The 15,532-nt window shown below is 16.7% G+C and overlaps 5 protein-coding genes across 5 annotated transcripts; 3 read left to right on the plus strand and 2 right to left on the minus strand.

The window, feature by feature from the left end:
* Window positions 1-16: 16 nt before the first annotated feature.
* On the minus strand, window positions 17-1,435 carry PRELSG_1331300 (conserved Plasmodium protein, unknown function; the record flags this gene model as incomplete). Its single annotated transcript, XM_028678846.1, has 1 exon — window positions 17-1,435. The coding sequence occupies one exon, from the start codon at window positions 1,433-1,435 to the stop codon at window positions 17-19; it is 1,419 nt and encodes a 472-aa protein (XP_028535951.1).
* A 1,175-nt stretch (window positions 1,436-2,610) lies between these two features.
* Window positions 2,611-5,057, plus strand: PRELSG_1331400 (conserved Plasmodium protein, unknown function; the record flags this gene model as incomplete). Its single annotated transcript, XM_028678847.1, has 11 exons — window positions 2,611-2,675; window positions 2,769-2,870; window positions 2,979-3,375; window positions 3,516-3,560; window positions 3,742-3,772; window positions 3,839-3,978; window positions 4,060-4,122; window positions 4,194-4,265; window positions 4,375-4,430; window positions 4,596-4,670; window positions 4,736-5,057. The coding sequence occupies 11 exons, from the start codon at window positions 2,611-2,613 to the stop codon at window positions 5,055-5,057; spliced, it is 1,368 nt and encodes a 455-aa protein (XP_028535952.1).
* A 583-nt stretch (window positions 5,058-5,640) lies between these two features.
* PRELSG_1331500 (conserved Plasmodium protein, unknown function) lies at window positions 5,641-6,267 on the plus strand (the record flags this gene model as incomplete). The annotated part of the gene is made up of 1 exon (XM_028678848.1): window positions 5,641-6,267. One exon carries the CDS (start codon window positions 5,641-5,643, stop codon window positions 6,265-6,267), a length of 627 nt encoding a protein of 208 aa, XP_028535953.1.
* A 1,335-nt stretch (window positions 6,268-7,602) lies between these two features.
* Window positions 7,603-13,571, plus strand: PRELSG_1331600 (conserved Plasmodium membrane protein, unknown function; the record flags this gene model as incomplete). Its single annotated transcript, XM_028678849.1, has 4 exons — window positions 7,603-12,804; window positions 12,932-12,996; window positions 13,105-13,347; window positions 13,517-13,571. The coding sequence occupies 4 exons, from the start codon at window positions 7,603-7,605 to the stop codon at window positions 13,569-13,571; spliced, it is 5,565 nt and encodes a 1,854-aa protein (XP_028535954.1).
* A 771-nt stretch (window positions 13,572-14,342) lies between these two features.
* GST (glutathione S-transferase, putative) lies at window positions 14,343-15,056 on the minus strand (the record flags this gene model as incomplete). The annotated part of the gene is made up of 2 exons (XM_028678850.1): window positions 14,343-14,922; window positions 15,019-15,056. 2 exons carry the CDS (start codon window positions 15,054-15,056, stop codon window positions 14,343-14,345), a joined length of 618 nt encoding a protein of 205 aa, XP_028535955.1.
* Window positions 15,057-15,532: the final 476 nt, after the last annotated feature.

Genomic DNA, 15,532 nt, shown 5'->3' on the forward strand with positions numbered 1-15,532 from the left:
TTCAACAGTTATATTTTTAAGGTTTTGCATTTTTATAATATAAATAAGATTTAGCTATAGCATGACTACATAAATTATTAATATTATCATTAAGCATATTGTTACTCATTGTTAAAACATAAGGAAACAATAAAGAGGGTTGAGGAATATTCTTAAATATATTTTGAATATTTATATCTTCTTCATTGGTGTCTAAATTATCGTGCACAATTTTATTTTTCTCTTTTTCTAATTTTTTCTTTTCTTGATATACTTTTTGTGATTGTAATTGCTTAAATACATCTTTTTTATACTTAACAATCTTTTCTTGTTCTGATTTTAACAATTCAAGAGATTTACAAGTTTCCTGTACATGATTTTCTAATGAATCAACTTCCAATGAATTTAAATAGTCTTTTGATGAGACATAATTTTTATTTTTATTTTTGAGAACTTTTAAAAATAGAGAATTTATAATTGAATTTTTTATACGAACTGGTATTTTCTGTAAAATATTTTTACTATTTAATCCACTTTTTTTCAATTCAACGTTTAATATGTCACTAAATTGATTAAAATTCGAGTTTTTAATTTGATTTTTAATATCAAAAATAACGTCTACATCTACTTTATAAGCTGAAAAAATTAACTTACCATATTTTTCTCCAAAACATAAAACAAAGGCATTTTTATTAATTAGAGAGTATAATATTAGCGTTGCTAATACTTCTTTTTTTTTTATATCATTAACATTTATATAAAATCCGAAAGAAGTAGTTTCAAAGTTTAATTCTGCCATTATATTTACATAATCATCATAATAGTTATTAACTTCATTAATATATTTCTCCCCTTCTTCTTCATACTTATTTTTGTTGAAATATAAAATTAAATTATTTAATAAATCATTATATTTTTGTTTAGGAAGCTGATACTTATTTGTGATTTTATTTATTTTATCAATACAAATATCTTCAATATTACAAACACAAAAAGATTGATTAATTTCTACAATATCTAATTTTTTTGAATCATTCTTTTTATTTTTTTTTAGCTCATTAATGTTATCATTTTTTTTTTTTTTTCTTTCATCATTTTCATCCTGTTCTTCATCATCTTCTTCATCTCCTTCGTCTTCTTCTTCTTCATCTTCTTTCTTATCTCCATCAGTTGTTTTTCCTTTTTTTTTTTTTTTTTTTTTCTTTTTTCCGTCGTCATTTTTAATATAATAACCCAATAATTCACCACGTAAATCTTTGTTTTTTGAAATCTGACTAATAACGACACTATTTAAAACAATTTCAAAATCATCTCCTTCAGTAGAGCTATCAGTATCCACTTCTTTTTCTTCTATTTTTAATTCTTCCTTTTGCTTTACTTGCTCACTAGCTTTTAATGCATCCTCTTTTTCTTTTATTTCATCTGGAACTCGTAATGGAGGAGGAACATATTTCATTTTTATAAAAATTATATAAAATTAGTTGTATTTTTTTTTTTTTTTTTTGGGATAAAAATAATAGTAAAAAAATTGAATATTGATAAGGTCTATAAAATTTTAAATTCTATAAAAAATAAGAAAAAAATTAAATTTTAATATTTGTAATTTCTAAAAAATTTTTTTAAAATATTATTTCGAATTAAAAAACCATACTATATATATATATATATAAATATAATCAGATAATGATTAAAAAAATATTAAACGAATATATAAGTATATATATCTTTAACAATTTTTTCTCATTAATTTTTAAAAAAACTTTTTTTTTTTTAAATGTTAATATATAAGTTTATAGTATTTATATTTCTTTTCTTTGTTTTGAATAAAATTAATTAATTTATTTTATAAATTGAAATTCATGTTAATTTTGTTTGTTTTAATTTTTTTTATATTTATGAATATTATATACATATATATATACATAAATATATATGAATCATTCTTTTAATAGAAAGAAAAAAAATTATTAAAATATAATTTTTTGAACGAATTCAATTTAAAAAAAAAAAATTTTTAAACTGGAATTATAATAGGCACGAGTGTAATTCGAAATAATAAAATTTAGTATACAAATGATAAATGTTTTTTTTTTTTTTTTTTCTTTTTTAATTATAAATTTTTTTTTTTTTATACAAAAATATTTATCTTGCTAAATTGAAAATTCTACATTTTATTTCATTATACAATAATATAATTTATTTAATAGTTTGTGTTAAAATTAAAAAAAAATGTAAAGAAAACATACATAAAATATTGTAAATCCATTAGAATGTGTATTTATAAAAATTACTTTATTTTTTTGTGACCCTTTTTTCCAACTATTTCATTTTATTTTATTTTCTTTTAATTATTGTTGTAAAATTAAATAAATATTATTTAAAAGTATTACTCATGGATCCGTTTCATGGTAAAAGTGTTGAATATAAAAAAATGCAAATATTAATATGAATGCATTTATCTATTTTTATTATGTTATAATTTAAGTAAACCTAACAATTAAATGCATATATTGAATAAAATTTTACTTTAGTTTTTTATATTAGAATTTACATATTTATTATTATTTTTTTTTTTTTTTTGTTTTTATACATAAATATGTTTTTATAATATATTAAAATAAAATTTTTATTATGTTACAATTTAAACAAGGTTATTCAAAAAAGGGAAGTGAAGAAAATAATTCACCACGGGATAGGTATTACAAAATTAAAAAAAAAAAAATATTCCACATTTTTGGTAGTGTCATAGTTCATGTAATTTTTTCTTTATAAATATTTTGAAAATTTAGTGACGAAGAAAAGAGTGTTGAATTTTTAACAAAAAAAATTAGAGATTTAGAATTGCAACTTGAATATGAAATAAATCACAACGATACTGAAATATCGGAAAGGTAAAAAATTATTATAAAAAAAAGAAAGTAAAAATAAAAAGTAAATAAAAATAATAAAAAAAAATTTTTTTTTTTTCTTCCATATGTAACTTCACAAAAAAAATTTAGAGATGAAACAATTAAAAAGTTAGAAGAAAGAATAAATCAGTTGGAAAATTCTAAAAATTCAGAAGATAAAGATGAGGCAATTTTAAATATGAGTGAGAAATTGTTGATATTATCAAATAAATACGATGCTCTTGTAAAAGAATCTAAATTACAAGAAGAAGAGTTAAAGCATTTAAAGAATAAAAAAAAGTATAGAAATGATAAAACAAATGAATTTGTTATGACTCTGAAAAGGCAGAACGAAGAATTTAAAAAAGATTATGATATATTAAGTGAAAAATATTCTCAATTATTGAAAAAATACGATTCATTAAAAAATGTACATAATTCTTTACAAGAACAATATAATGAAAATAAAAAACAAATGGAAATTATTAGAAAGGAGAAAATAAATGAAGTAAAACTTATAGAAAATATTTCTTATAATTAAACATTAGACTAGAAAAAAGAAAAAAGAAAAAAAAGTGAAGCACCTTAATTACTAATTATTAATAATCGATTTTTACAATTTTTTTCATTTTTTTTTTTTTATAATAGGGCTTTGATGAAAACAGTGCACTTAAGATATTAAACTTAGGGAATGTTAGAAAATTTCCATTCTTCATTTTTATTTATATACATATAAAACTATGATTATATTTGTTTTATAAAATTATATTAAGAGATTATTGAATATTTATTTTATTTTATAATTATATCTTCACAATTATATGTGTATGTTTTTATGAAATTCATTTTTTTTTTTTTTTTACTTATGATGAAGGATTTGTTATACAAAAGGAATATCAATAAAGGTAATGTAATATTTTTTCTTTTTTTTATGTTATATATACTAAAAATTTATCTTTTTATTCATGTAGATAAGGACGAATTGAATACATTAAAATTAGAATTAGAATATAAAGAAATGATAATACAAAAATTAATAAAAAAAAGTTTAAATGAAGGAAGAATAAATAAGCAAAACACTGATTATAATGAGATAATAAGGAGCAATGAAGTACTCTAAAGAATATAAATAAGCATTATATTATATAATAATATACATAATCTTTTTTTTTTTTTTTGCATTTCCTTTTAGAAAAAAATAGATGAATTATATAAAAAATATTTAGATTCTCAAAGTGATAACGATAAATTAAAAGTAATAAAAGATAAAATGAATAACAACGTAAATTTAAAAAATAAAATATTATTTTATTTTTTTTTTAATAGAAACAAATTAATAATTTAAATAATGATATAAAACAGTTAAAAGAAGAAAATAGCTCTTTATTGAATACTACGGTAAGAAAAATTATAATTTCTATTTTATTATTTTCGTATGATTCCATTTTTGTTTGCTTAATCTTTCTTGGTTTCTTCTAATTTTTTTTTTTTTTTTCCTTTTAATAAGATTAAATTAAGAGATATTAAAAAAAAAGGATCTAATGATGAATTTCATATTAATCAGTAATTACTTCAAATAATAAAACATATATATATAAAATAAATTAATTTTTTAGTTAATCATTTTATTAATGTTTGACATTAATATATTGTTAAATGTTTAAATATATTACTGATTAATTTTTATTAATATTATATCTTTAAATATTTTTTTATTTTTAATTAAAGATTTGATGATTTGCTCAATAATCTTTTGAAAGAAAATTCTAATTTAAATGAAGAAATTTCAAAGCAGAAGAAAAAGTAAAATTTTAAAAAAAAAAATACAAAAAGAAAAAGATTAAAAATATATTTTATTTTTTTTCCAGACATATGGCAGATACTTACTATTTTAATAAAGAATTAGAAATGATAAAAAATGACAAGTTTAAAATAATTGAAAAATTTGACAACAAGAAAATTAAAAATATTCCTCATTTATTCCAACCAGTAAATTTAACAGTAAATATGAAGGATGATAAAAGTGACTGTTTAGAAGAAAATCAAAATTTAAAAAACAATCTTGATATTTGTAAGGATGATTATAATTTAATGAATTCCAGATGTAAGTTGAATAAACCTATAATTACCGATGACTTAGCTCATATTTATATTCAGGATTATATGGAAAAAGTCCAAAACAAAAAATAAAAATTTTTTTTTTTTATTAAGTTAAATACATTTATACGTTTTTTGTAAAAAATATGCAAATAATCAAAGTAATTTTAAACTTTTTTAATAGATAACATGGAAAAAGAAAGAATATTTTAAAAAAATTAAATATTCTTCATATACTAATTAATTGAAATTAATATAAGATTATATGAAAAAAAGGAATTTTTTTTTTTTTCCTTTTTTTCTTTTAAATTTTTTTTTTTTTAGTATAATGATGCACTTTTTAAATTTTTTTGTTTTTTTTTTTTTTTTACATTCTAAATAATATGATAAAGCATACGTCAAAGTAGAAAATACTATGAAAAATATATTTACAGCTAAAAATAGACATTATTTTGTTTATTTTGTTTTTATTATTTTAATAATACTATATAAATTAAAAAAAAAATTTAATATTAAAGAAAAATAGTACTTACACATTTCATATTTGTTTTGAAAAAATTAACTTAAGTAATAATTTATATATGAATTTAATTTATACTTATGAGAATAATTTTTTAGAAAATTAATATTACTGAAATTTCATAAACATATATATATAAATAATGAATTGATAAAAATGGATATTGAAATGCTTGAAGAAAAAATAAAATATATTGAAGATGAATTTGAAAAATTGAAAAAGGAAGAATCATATAAAATTGAAAAAATAAAAAATGAAATTAAATTATTAGATATGAATGTTAAGGAGTTAAAAAAAAAGAAAATTGAAAAATGCATAGAGTGTAATGATAAATCTTTTGAAAAAATAATTAAGGAAAAAAATGCTTGCAGGAAAAGAATAAAATATATAAAAGGTGTAAGAAAAGAAATATTTTTTGAATTAAAAATGTTGAAAGATAAGAAAAAAAAAGAAAAAACTAATTTACTAAGCAAAAAATTTCAATTAACACAAGTATATGAAATTGCAAATGAAATAAAGCAGAACTTTTTAGAATTAAATATTCGAAGACAATTTTTATTTAAATCAATATTTGAAAAATTAACTAAATTTAAAAACAAATCTTTATGTTTTTTCAATAAATATTTATATATACAAAAGGAGATTAATTTATTATTTCAATTAATCAGTAAAAATGCTTTAATAGATATTTTTGTTCTAAATAAAAATGGTTCATTTTTTCAGAACGAACTAATAAAAAATTTTCAACGCTTTTATTACGAAAATGAAAATTCTTTAATATAATAATAAATTTTTAAATATCTACATATTCATTTAATTTAATTTATTTATTTTTTTTTCCTTTTAATAACAAATAATTTTTATTGATTTAATTTTTTTAGAATCTGTATTAAAAAACGTTAACTCTTTTCTTTCAAAAAATGTTTGAAGTTATATTTTTTATAATAGTTCTTTTGAATTTATCTTTAATATATTTTCCTTTTTTTTTTTTTTTTTGTTATTATGTATATTTTTTTAATTTTTTTTTTATAAAATATAGAAAAAAAGAAGTATATATTCAATGTTATTGTACAATTATATATATTTTCGATAAAATATAGTTAATCTATTTTTTTCCTTCTTAAACTGACTTTTATTCTGTTTAAAATAATAAAAAAGAAAAAACTTCGAATGAATATTTTAAAATAATTTGTCATAGTTTTAGAAGTTCCATCAAATTATAAAAAGTATCTAAATAAAAAAAAAAAAAAATAATAAAATAATCATTTAACATATTTCAAGATAAAAAAAAAATAAGTAAAAAAATAATATATATAATGCATATGACAATCTATAACAGTACTGTTTACTATGAGAAAGATTTTTAAATGTTTTTCTGATTAGATTTTTAAGAATAATAATTTTTTTTTTAAAAGAAATTTATATTTTACTTTTGTTTAAAAATTCAATTTTACTTTTTACCAAATAGAAATGTTTACAAAAAAAAAAAAAAGTTTTAGAGAAGAAATATCATGAGAATATCAAAAAATATTTATAAGCTTTTTTGTTTTTATGACTATACATTTTTTATTGTTCTTATTTATTATAATCTTAAAAAAAAAAAATTAACGTGCAAAAAAAAAAAAAAAAAAACTTTTTTCTTATATAAAACTTTATGAAAAAATTCTTAAAATAATGTTAATAGTTTTTATAAAAAAAAAAAAAAAATCTGTGTTTTTAGCTATATTATGTTTTATATATATTTACATTTTTTTTAATATATAATATTTTTAATGAAATTAAAATAAATTAATAAATATTTTATTGAATATTGTGAAATCCGTTTATTATTAATTTATTTTTTATTTATATCTTGTATTAACTATTTTAAATGTAGAAAAGCCGAACAAAAAAAAAAAAAAAAAATAAATAAACGAAACAAGTAAATAAGAAAAAATAAAAATTAGAGAAAATATTGATTGTATAATTAATACCAAGCATATTTAATTTAATTTTATTTTATTTTTTTTAATGCATTGAAATATATTTTAAAGTGCTAGACATAATAATAAATTGTTATTGATTTATATTTTTATTTTTTTTTTCTTCTTATATATATATATATATATATATGAATAAATGAATAAATACAGAAAAAACAAACTTGATGATATTTATATGAGTTATTCTTTTGATAAAATGAAAAATTACAATTTTAATAGTACAAGAAATAAATTTAAAGGGGAGAATAACAACTATAATAATTATAACAATTTTAATTATTATAACTATTATTATAACAATAATTTATCTTACTATAAAAAAAAAAACAAATATGGAAAGAGTGCTTATGATAATGAATATTCCAAACAAAAAGATAAAAATAAAAATTCTTTTGTAAGTAAAAAATATGATTCTAAAAAGGATGATGAAAAAATAGATTCTTTGAAAACAGTAAAAAAGGATAGCATTCTTGAAGAAGTAGATAAAATTAATAACATAACATTTGGTTATGATAATAATTCAAAATGTGATTTCTCATGTATGAATAATAATATAATAGAAAATGAAAAGAAATTATTTAAATTAAACAAGTTAGATAAAAGTAATGACTCATCAAAATATATAGAAATAGAGGAAAAGAGTTTAATAGATAGTATGCAATATAGAAAAAGAGAAGATGAAAAAAGAAATTTTATAGAAATGGATAATGAGAATAAATACTATGCAAAAAAAGAAAATGTTTTAAAAAATCTTACTGATGATAGAGATATTGAAAATAAATCAAATTATATAAATAAAATAATAGATAAAGAAAATGATGATTTTTTTCAGTTTGATAATAAACTATCTAATATAACAAAATTTATAAATAAAAACATTTTTAACAATGATAATGATGAATTAAAAGAAGAACAATTATCAGCGAATTCTGATCCTTTTAATTTTAGTGTCACATTAAATAATGATGAATTTTCTAAGGATGAAGAATTAAAAAAAATTAAAAATATGACAGGCCAAAAAAAAGAAGAAAAAAAAAATAAAAGTGAAGAAAAAGAAAAGAAAAAGAAAATAGAGAAGAAAGAGAAAAAGAATAGTATAAAAAAAGAAAATAATAATTATAAAAAAGTAACAGAGTATGAAGAAGAAATTGAAGAAAAGAAAAAAAAAAAATTGGATGAAAATAGACAAAATGAAAATGAATTTGCTAAAGTATATTTAAATAGTGATGAAAAAAAAGATAATAATCCTTATAGTGATAATTATGAAGGTATAAACTATTTTAATATTTCAAACAAAAAAGTTATTAACACAGATAATAAAAGTACAGGACAAGAAAAAAAAAATTCTTCTGAAGAAAATAATACTTTACACACTAAGATTTTAAGTGATAATATTAATATGGACAGTGTTCCTATTAGTAATGTAAATGATTTATTAAAAACAAAAAATTATAATGATAATAATAACAATGATTTAAGTAAATTTAGAAACGAAATTAATGTAAATCATGTAGATGGTGTGAATAATATAAATAATTTAAAAAAAATAGATATGCTAAATCTACTTTATCTCAATAATATGGGTGGTAATGAAGATTATATGAATGAATCCAACAAGTTGAATAATTTGTTAAATATTTATAAAATGAAGAAAAATCAAAATAATGATGATTTTTTTCTAAATATGAATGAAAATAATCATTTAAATTATTCCAAAGATAAACACAACTTAAACAATGCAGAAAATAAAAATATAATGAATACCTTAAAGAATTACAATGATAAATATAATGAGAATTTTGTATTAAGTAATAAAATTTTGAACAATAATGAAGTAAGTACATTAAATGAACTTTCGCATAAACAAGAAAATAATAAAACTAATGATGTGAGAAATAAAAAATTTAATGATGAAATGCCAAATGATAAAAATATTCTAGATTGTAATGATTATGTATTAAAAAATCAATTAAGAGATGAAAATTATGATTTGAACATAGTAAATAATAAGTTAAATAATTGTAAGGAAGATGAACTATTTTACTTAGTAAATGGTGATATTAATCTGGATACAATATCTGATGCAAATATCTTAAAATTATTAAATGATTACTACAAAAACAGTGAATCAAATAATGTGATGACAATAGAAAAAGATAAAAGTATATTTTTAAATAAAGAATTAATGTTGAAAAAAGAAAATTGTTTAATTGAAAATGAGATTAAATATAATATCAATAATAATTGTCATAATAATTATAAAAATAATAATAATGAGGATTTTTATTTCAATGATAAAAGGAATAACGATATATACATTGACAAGTATAACAATTTTAATATGAATTATAATAGTAGCAATAATAATAATAATAATAATAATAATAATAATAATAACAATAATAATAATAATAATAATAATAATAATAATAATAATAATAATAATAATAATAATAATAATAATAATAATAATAATAATAATAATAATAATAATAATAATAATAATAATAATAATAATAATAATAATAATAATAATAATAATAATAATAATAATAATTATATTAAAAGCAACTATAATAATCGTTGTATTAATAATTTTGGTAATAATAATATTGCAAATAAGAATCACATAAATATTCACAACAATAACATAAGTGAAAAAAATAATAGAAACGTTTCAAATACATATTTAGACAAATATGAACAAAAAAATTATTTTTATAAAAATAATGATAATAAATTGAAAAATAGTAAATCATATTCAAATAATTATGGAATTTCTTATGATAAAAAATATAATTATAATAATAAAAGCACAAATAATAATGATTTGAATAATACATACAATGATGAAAACATTGTTAATGATAATTTTATTATTAAATTAAAAAAACACAATATGCTTAAATTAACTAATGTTATGAAAGCAAATTATAAAAATACAAATATAAATGATTTAAATGATGATATGTATAATTACTATAGATTTATAAATAAAATTAATGCAAACATTAAGCAAAATAATTATCATAATAAATATAAAAACCTTATGCAAAAAAGTGAAAAAGATAAGTTATTAAGAATTCAGTTATCATATATGATAATAAATCCATCTATACAGAAGAATAGTGGAAAATGGAATTTTAAAAATGAAGAAAAAGGAAAAGAGGTAAATACATTGAATTATGAAATTTCATTAAATAATAGTAATATTGAATATATTGATGTGAAAAACATTTATAACGAGGAAAAGAAACCTTTTGATAACGACGAGGTCTTTAAGGACCAAAATAAATATGATAATTTTTTAAATTTTTACAGAAATGAAAATAATGAAGCTAAAGATGATATATCATTTATAGAAAGCATAAAAAAGAATCAAAATTTAAATGATAATTTTAGCATATATTTAAATGGAAAAGAAGAAAAGTTATATAATTTACTAGATGAAAAGCATTTTGATTTAAACGAAAATATTTTTGATATAAATTTAAGTAAATTACTATCATTTTCTCTATCTGAGAGAAATATGATTGATGATGAGAACGGTGAGAGAAAAAATGACGTATATTTAGAAAAAGGAAATGTAAGCACCAAAAGAAAAAATAATGATAAATTGAAGGATCACGAAAAAAAAGATGGTGGTGATATTTCAGAAAAAAAAGTAATGAACGAATTTGATAAAAATGACTTAGATTTGCAGAATGATGAATACATTAATAATTTATATATACAAAAAAATGATTTATGTAAATATGAAAATATAAAAAAGTTAGGTAAATATGTATTTGCTACAGTGCATGAACCAAGAAATCTAATAACATTAATAAAAAATAAGGATTTTGAAAATTATGATGAAATAATAGATAAAATTAAAAAGATAATAAAAAATGAGATGGATAAGGAAACAGAAAACAACAGAAAGAATGAAGTGGATCATTATGAGAATGAAAATGAAATGAAAAATGAATATAAATTATACAATAAAATAAATAATTATAATTTTATCGATAATGCTATTAAAAAAATGTTAGAGATACTATGGGATATTTATATAGATATCAAAAATTTATTTAAAGATATAGATAAATGCCCATATACGCACATAGAAACAATATCTAAATATAAAGATGAAATTAAACAAAAGAAAAATTCACTTTTCAATTTTATTTTTTTAAATAAATTAAATAATGGTATGCTATCATTGAATTCATTTATTGATAACAATAGCATCTTTATAAAAAGAAACATCAGTAATTTAGATATAATTGTAAATAAATATACATATTTATATTTATCAAATTTATTGTATAATAATATAAATAGAAAATTAAAGTTCTTCAAATATCCAAACATTGTTCATTTAATAAATAATTTACGTTTTAATAAAAATATAGCTACAAAAGATGATACAAATTCAATTGAAGAAATGCTACCTGATAAAAATAATAATACATATAATAATCATTCTAAATCTTATGTTAATATAGCTCATGAAAATAAAAGTAATATAAATAATATATTTTTGTATCAATTTCCTTATGAGAACAATTTATATAAATTACATAATTATGCTATATTCGGAAAAACACTTATATTCAGTAAAAAGTATAACTACTTCAATTTTGAAAATTATAACAATTATGATAATTTTTTGAAAACATATAGAGAAAATGAGGACAAATCATACATAATTAATGAAAAGAATAATAAAAAATGTTCAAATAAAAATTGCTTGGATGAATTTTCTTTAAATAATACAAAGATTCATAATGAAATAAAAACTTTTAATATTGATAAAAATTTGATTAATGAAGAGCTCTTTAGATTAAAAAGTTTATATTTTTTATTTTTTAATAGTTTTTTAAAAAATAAAGGTGCATCTATTTATAGAAAAATTTTAAAAATTATTAAAAAAAAGAAGAGGAAATCTTTAATATATACTTTATTTAGTAATTATTTTTTATTGTATTATATTTTTTCATATGCAGATGAATGCTTTGAAAGCAAATTAGAATATGAAGAATTTTTAAAATTGCAATTATTACATATTAATTCAAATATAAACACCTTAAATAAATTATTAAAAAATGAAAAAAATCAAAATAGAAATATAATTGATCAATCTATTTCAAAAAACTTAAATCCATCATTGAATATAAGATATAAATTATATAATACTAATATATACACATCATTATATATATATTTGATAGATATATCTTTATCTTATTTATTTACACCGGATATTGGAATATCATATATTCAAGATATCTTATCATTACTATTATTTTATAATTATATCTATTTATATATAACAAAAATTTTATTTTATAGAGTAATAAAAAAAAAAAAAAAAAATTAATTTTTTATAATATATATTGTGTAAATGTTTCAACTTTTTAAATATATGAATTTTTACAATTCTTACATAAATATACTTTTTTATTTTTTTTTATCTATAGAGTGGAGCAGGATTAATAACAATATTGCTAGTAAAAATTATTCCATATGTTAAAGATTTTGACAGGTTTTATTTTTTTTTACTTTTGTTTAAATGCGGCATATTCTAATATTCATAAATTATCATTTATTATGAATTATTTAATTTATTTTTCATTCTTTTTTTTTTTTTTAGGAATCTTATGATTTGTTTCCTTTATTCAGTTTTACATAGCATATTTTATATTTTGTCTAATTTATTTATATATCACTTAGAAAAAGAAAAAAAAAACTTTAAAGGATTGGAACAGGAGTTATATTTAAAAATATTATGTTCTATGGGAAATGAAATTGATTTTTATAAAATTATATATAAGAGTGTGTGTAGTTATTCTCATCAGGATAAATTTTATGAAAAGGAAATATTACATATGCTAGAGTGAGAATATAAAAAAAGAAAAATATCAATATTAAAATATTAGCTAATACATATAATAACTATTAAATTCAAATTTATATTTTTATAGCGATTAACATAATATCATTTTATATATTTATTGTATTTATCTATATACTTATATATATATATTTTTTTTTAATAATAACAGAGATATAGGTAAAGATAATATTGTAAAAATTATAATGAATTATATACAGAAATAATGAGAAGTTTTATTTAACTAAAGAGGATTGGGATATTATATCATATTATATATATGTGAAAAGACAAAAGATAGAGAAAAAATTCAATATATTAAATTCTAAAAGGACTTTATTTTTATTTATTTATAATTAAATTATACAAAAGTTTAATTTTTAGTAACCTTTTTTTATATATATATTATAAATGTATATTAAGGAAAAAAATAGTTAATAATTAAATAGGTATATTTATGATTATAAAATATATTTTTTTTTTTTTTTTTTTTGTTTAGTGTTACTTAAATATAAATATTTAGAAAAAAAAAAAAAATAAATGAAAAAAATTAAATATATTAAATAGTTGTAAATTTTTTAAATACTAATTTATTAACTTTATTTGTTTCATAATGAAAAAAAAAATTCATTTATTTGAATTGTTTTAATCTATATATTTCAGGAATATATATAGAAATTTTTTTTAATTTAGTATATTAAAAGTATACATATGCTTAGGAAAAAAAGCATAAAACAAAAAAAACTAATGTATTTAAAGCTATTAAAACCATTGTAATATATGACATAGTTTAATAAAAATTTTTATTTAAATTATAGAAAAATATTCAATTTATGATTGAATATGGAAAAATAAAAAGAAAAAGAAGAAAAAGATAAAAAGCAAAAATGTATAAAACATTGATAAATTTAATTCTTAATTTTATTTAATAAAATAAACTATAAATGAAAATAAATTCATATAGTAAATTCTTACCATACATTTTCAACATATATATATTAATATATACTTTCTTTTCTATTATTAATATAATTTTTAATATTAGGTATGTTACTTATAAATTCATTATGTGTTTTTAATAAAGGAAAATTTTTCAAACTATTAGGATATTTCGATTCAATATCATCATATAAATTAAATACAGCTAAATCAGCATATGTTAAATTATTGCCTACAAAATAGTTAGTATTATTTTTTTTTAGAAGTTTTTCAAAATATCCAGACCATTTAGGTAGCTCTTCATTAAGAAATGTTGTTTCATTTTGTTTAAATAAGTTAGTATTATTAAATTTATAATGAATATCTTGAACTCCGCAAAAAATCATATCTGCATAAAATTCATGTAATTCATTATCTCCACTTATTTTGTATTTTTTTGATAAATAACGTACTATTGCTTGGCTTTGGGCTAAAATTAAATTATTTATTTCTAATATAGGAACTTGATTAAATGGAATTTCTTTTTCTTTTTTAAAATTTTTAAATTCAACAAATGCATCACCATTTTCTCCAAATCTTTTATCTATATATTCAATTCCTAAATAGGCAAAAATTAATCTAATCAATTCAGCTTTCCCTCTTCAAAAAAAATATATATATATATATATATATTCAGATATGTATATATAAAAGAAATTACGTTATATTTACTTTTTTTTTTAATATTATATTTACCTGGCATCAAAATAATATAACACTATATTTTCTCCCATTTTATATATATATATCTTTACTAAAATATTTACAAAAAATATTTTAAATACAAGAAGAAATATATATATAACTACAAATGTGAAAATTGTTATAGATTCGAATACAAAAAAAAAAAAAAATAAAAAATAAATAAATACTAATAAAAAAATTAATAATTTTTATATATGATAATAAATAAAAGAAAAAGCAATATTATTAATACAATGATTCTTATAAGGTTCTATGAGGAAAATGCATAAAAATAACAAAATAATAAAGCAAAAATAATAAAAAAAAAAAATTAAATAACTATAAATTAAACAAAAGCTAAAAAATAATATTTAAAATAAATGATAAATTAGAAAAAGAAAAAAAAAAAAAAATTAAATAAAAATAATAATAAAAGTTTTAAATTAAATTTTGTGATTGGAAAAAAAATATATATAAAAATAATATTAATATTCGTATTATAATAAAAAAAATATATATATAAAAT

The sequence above is a fragment of the Plasmodium relictum genome, assembly GCF_900005765.1.
Source record: "Plasmodium relictum strain SGS1 genome assembly, chromosome: 13".
NCBI classification, from domain to species: Eukaryota; Apicomplexa; class Aconoidasida; order Haemosporida; family Plasmodiidae; genus Plasmodium; species Plasmodium relictum.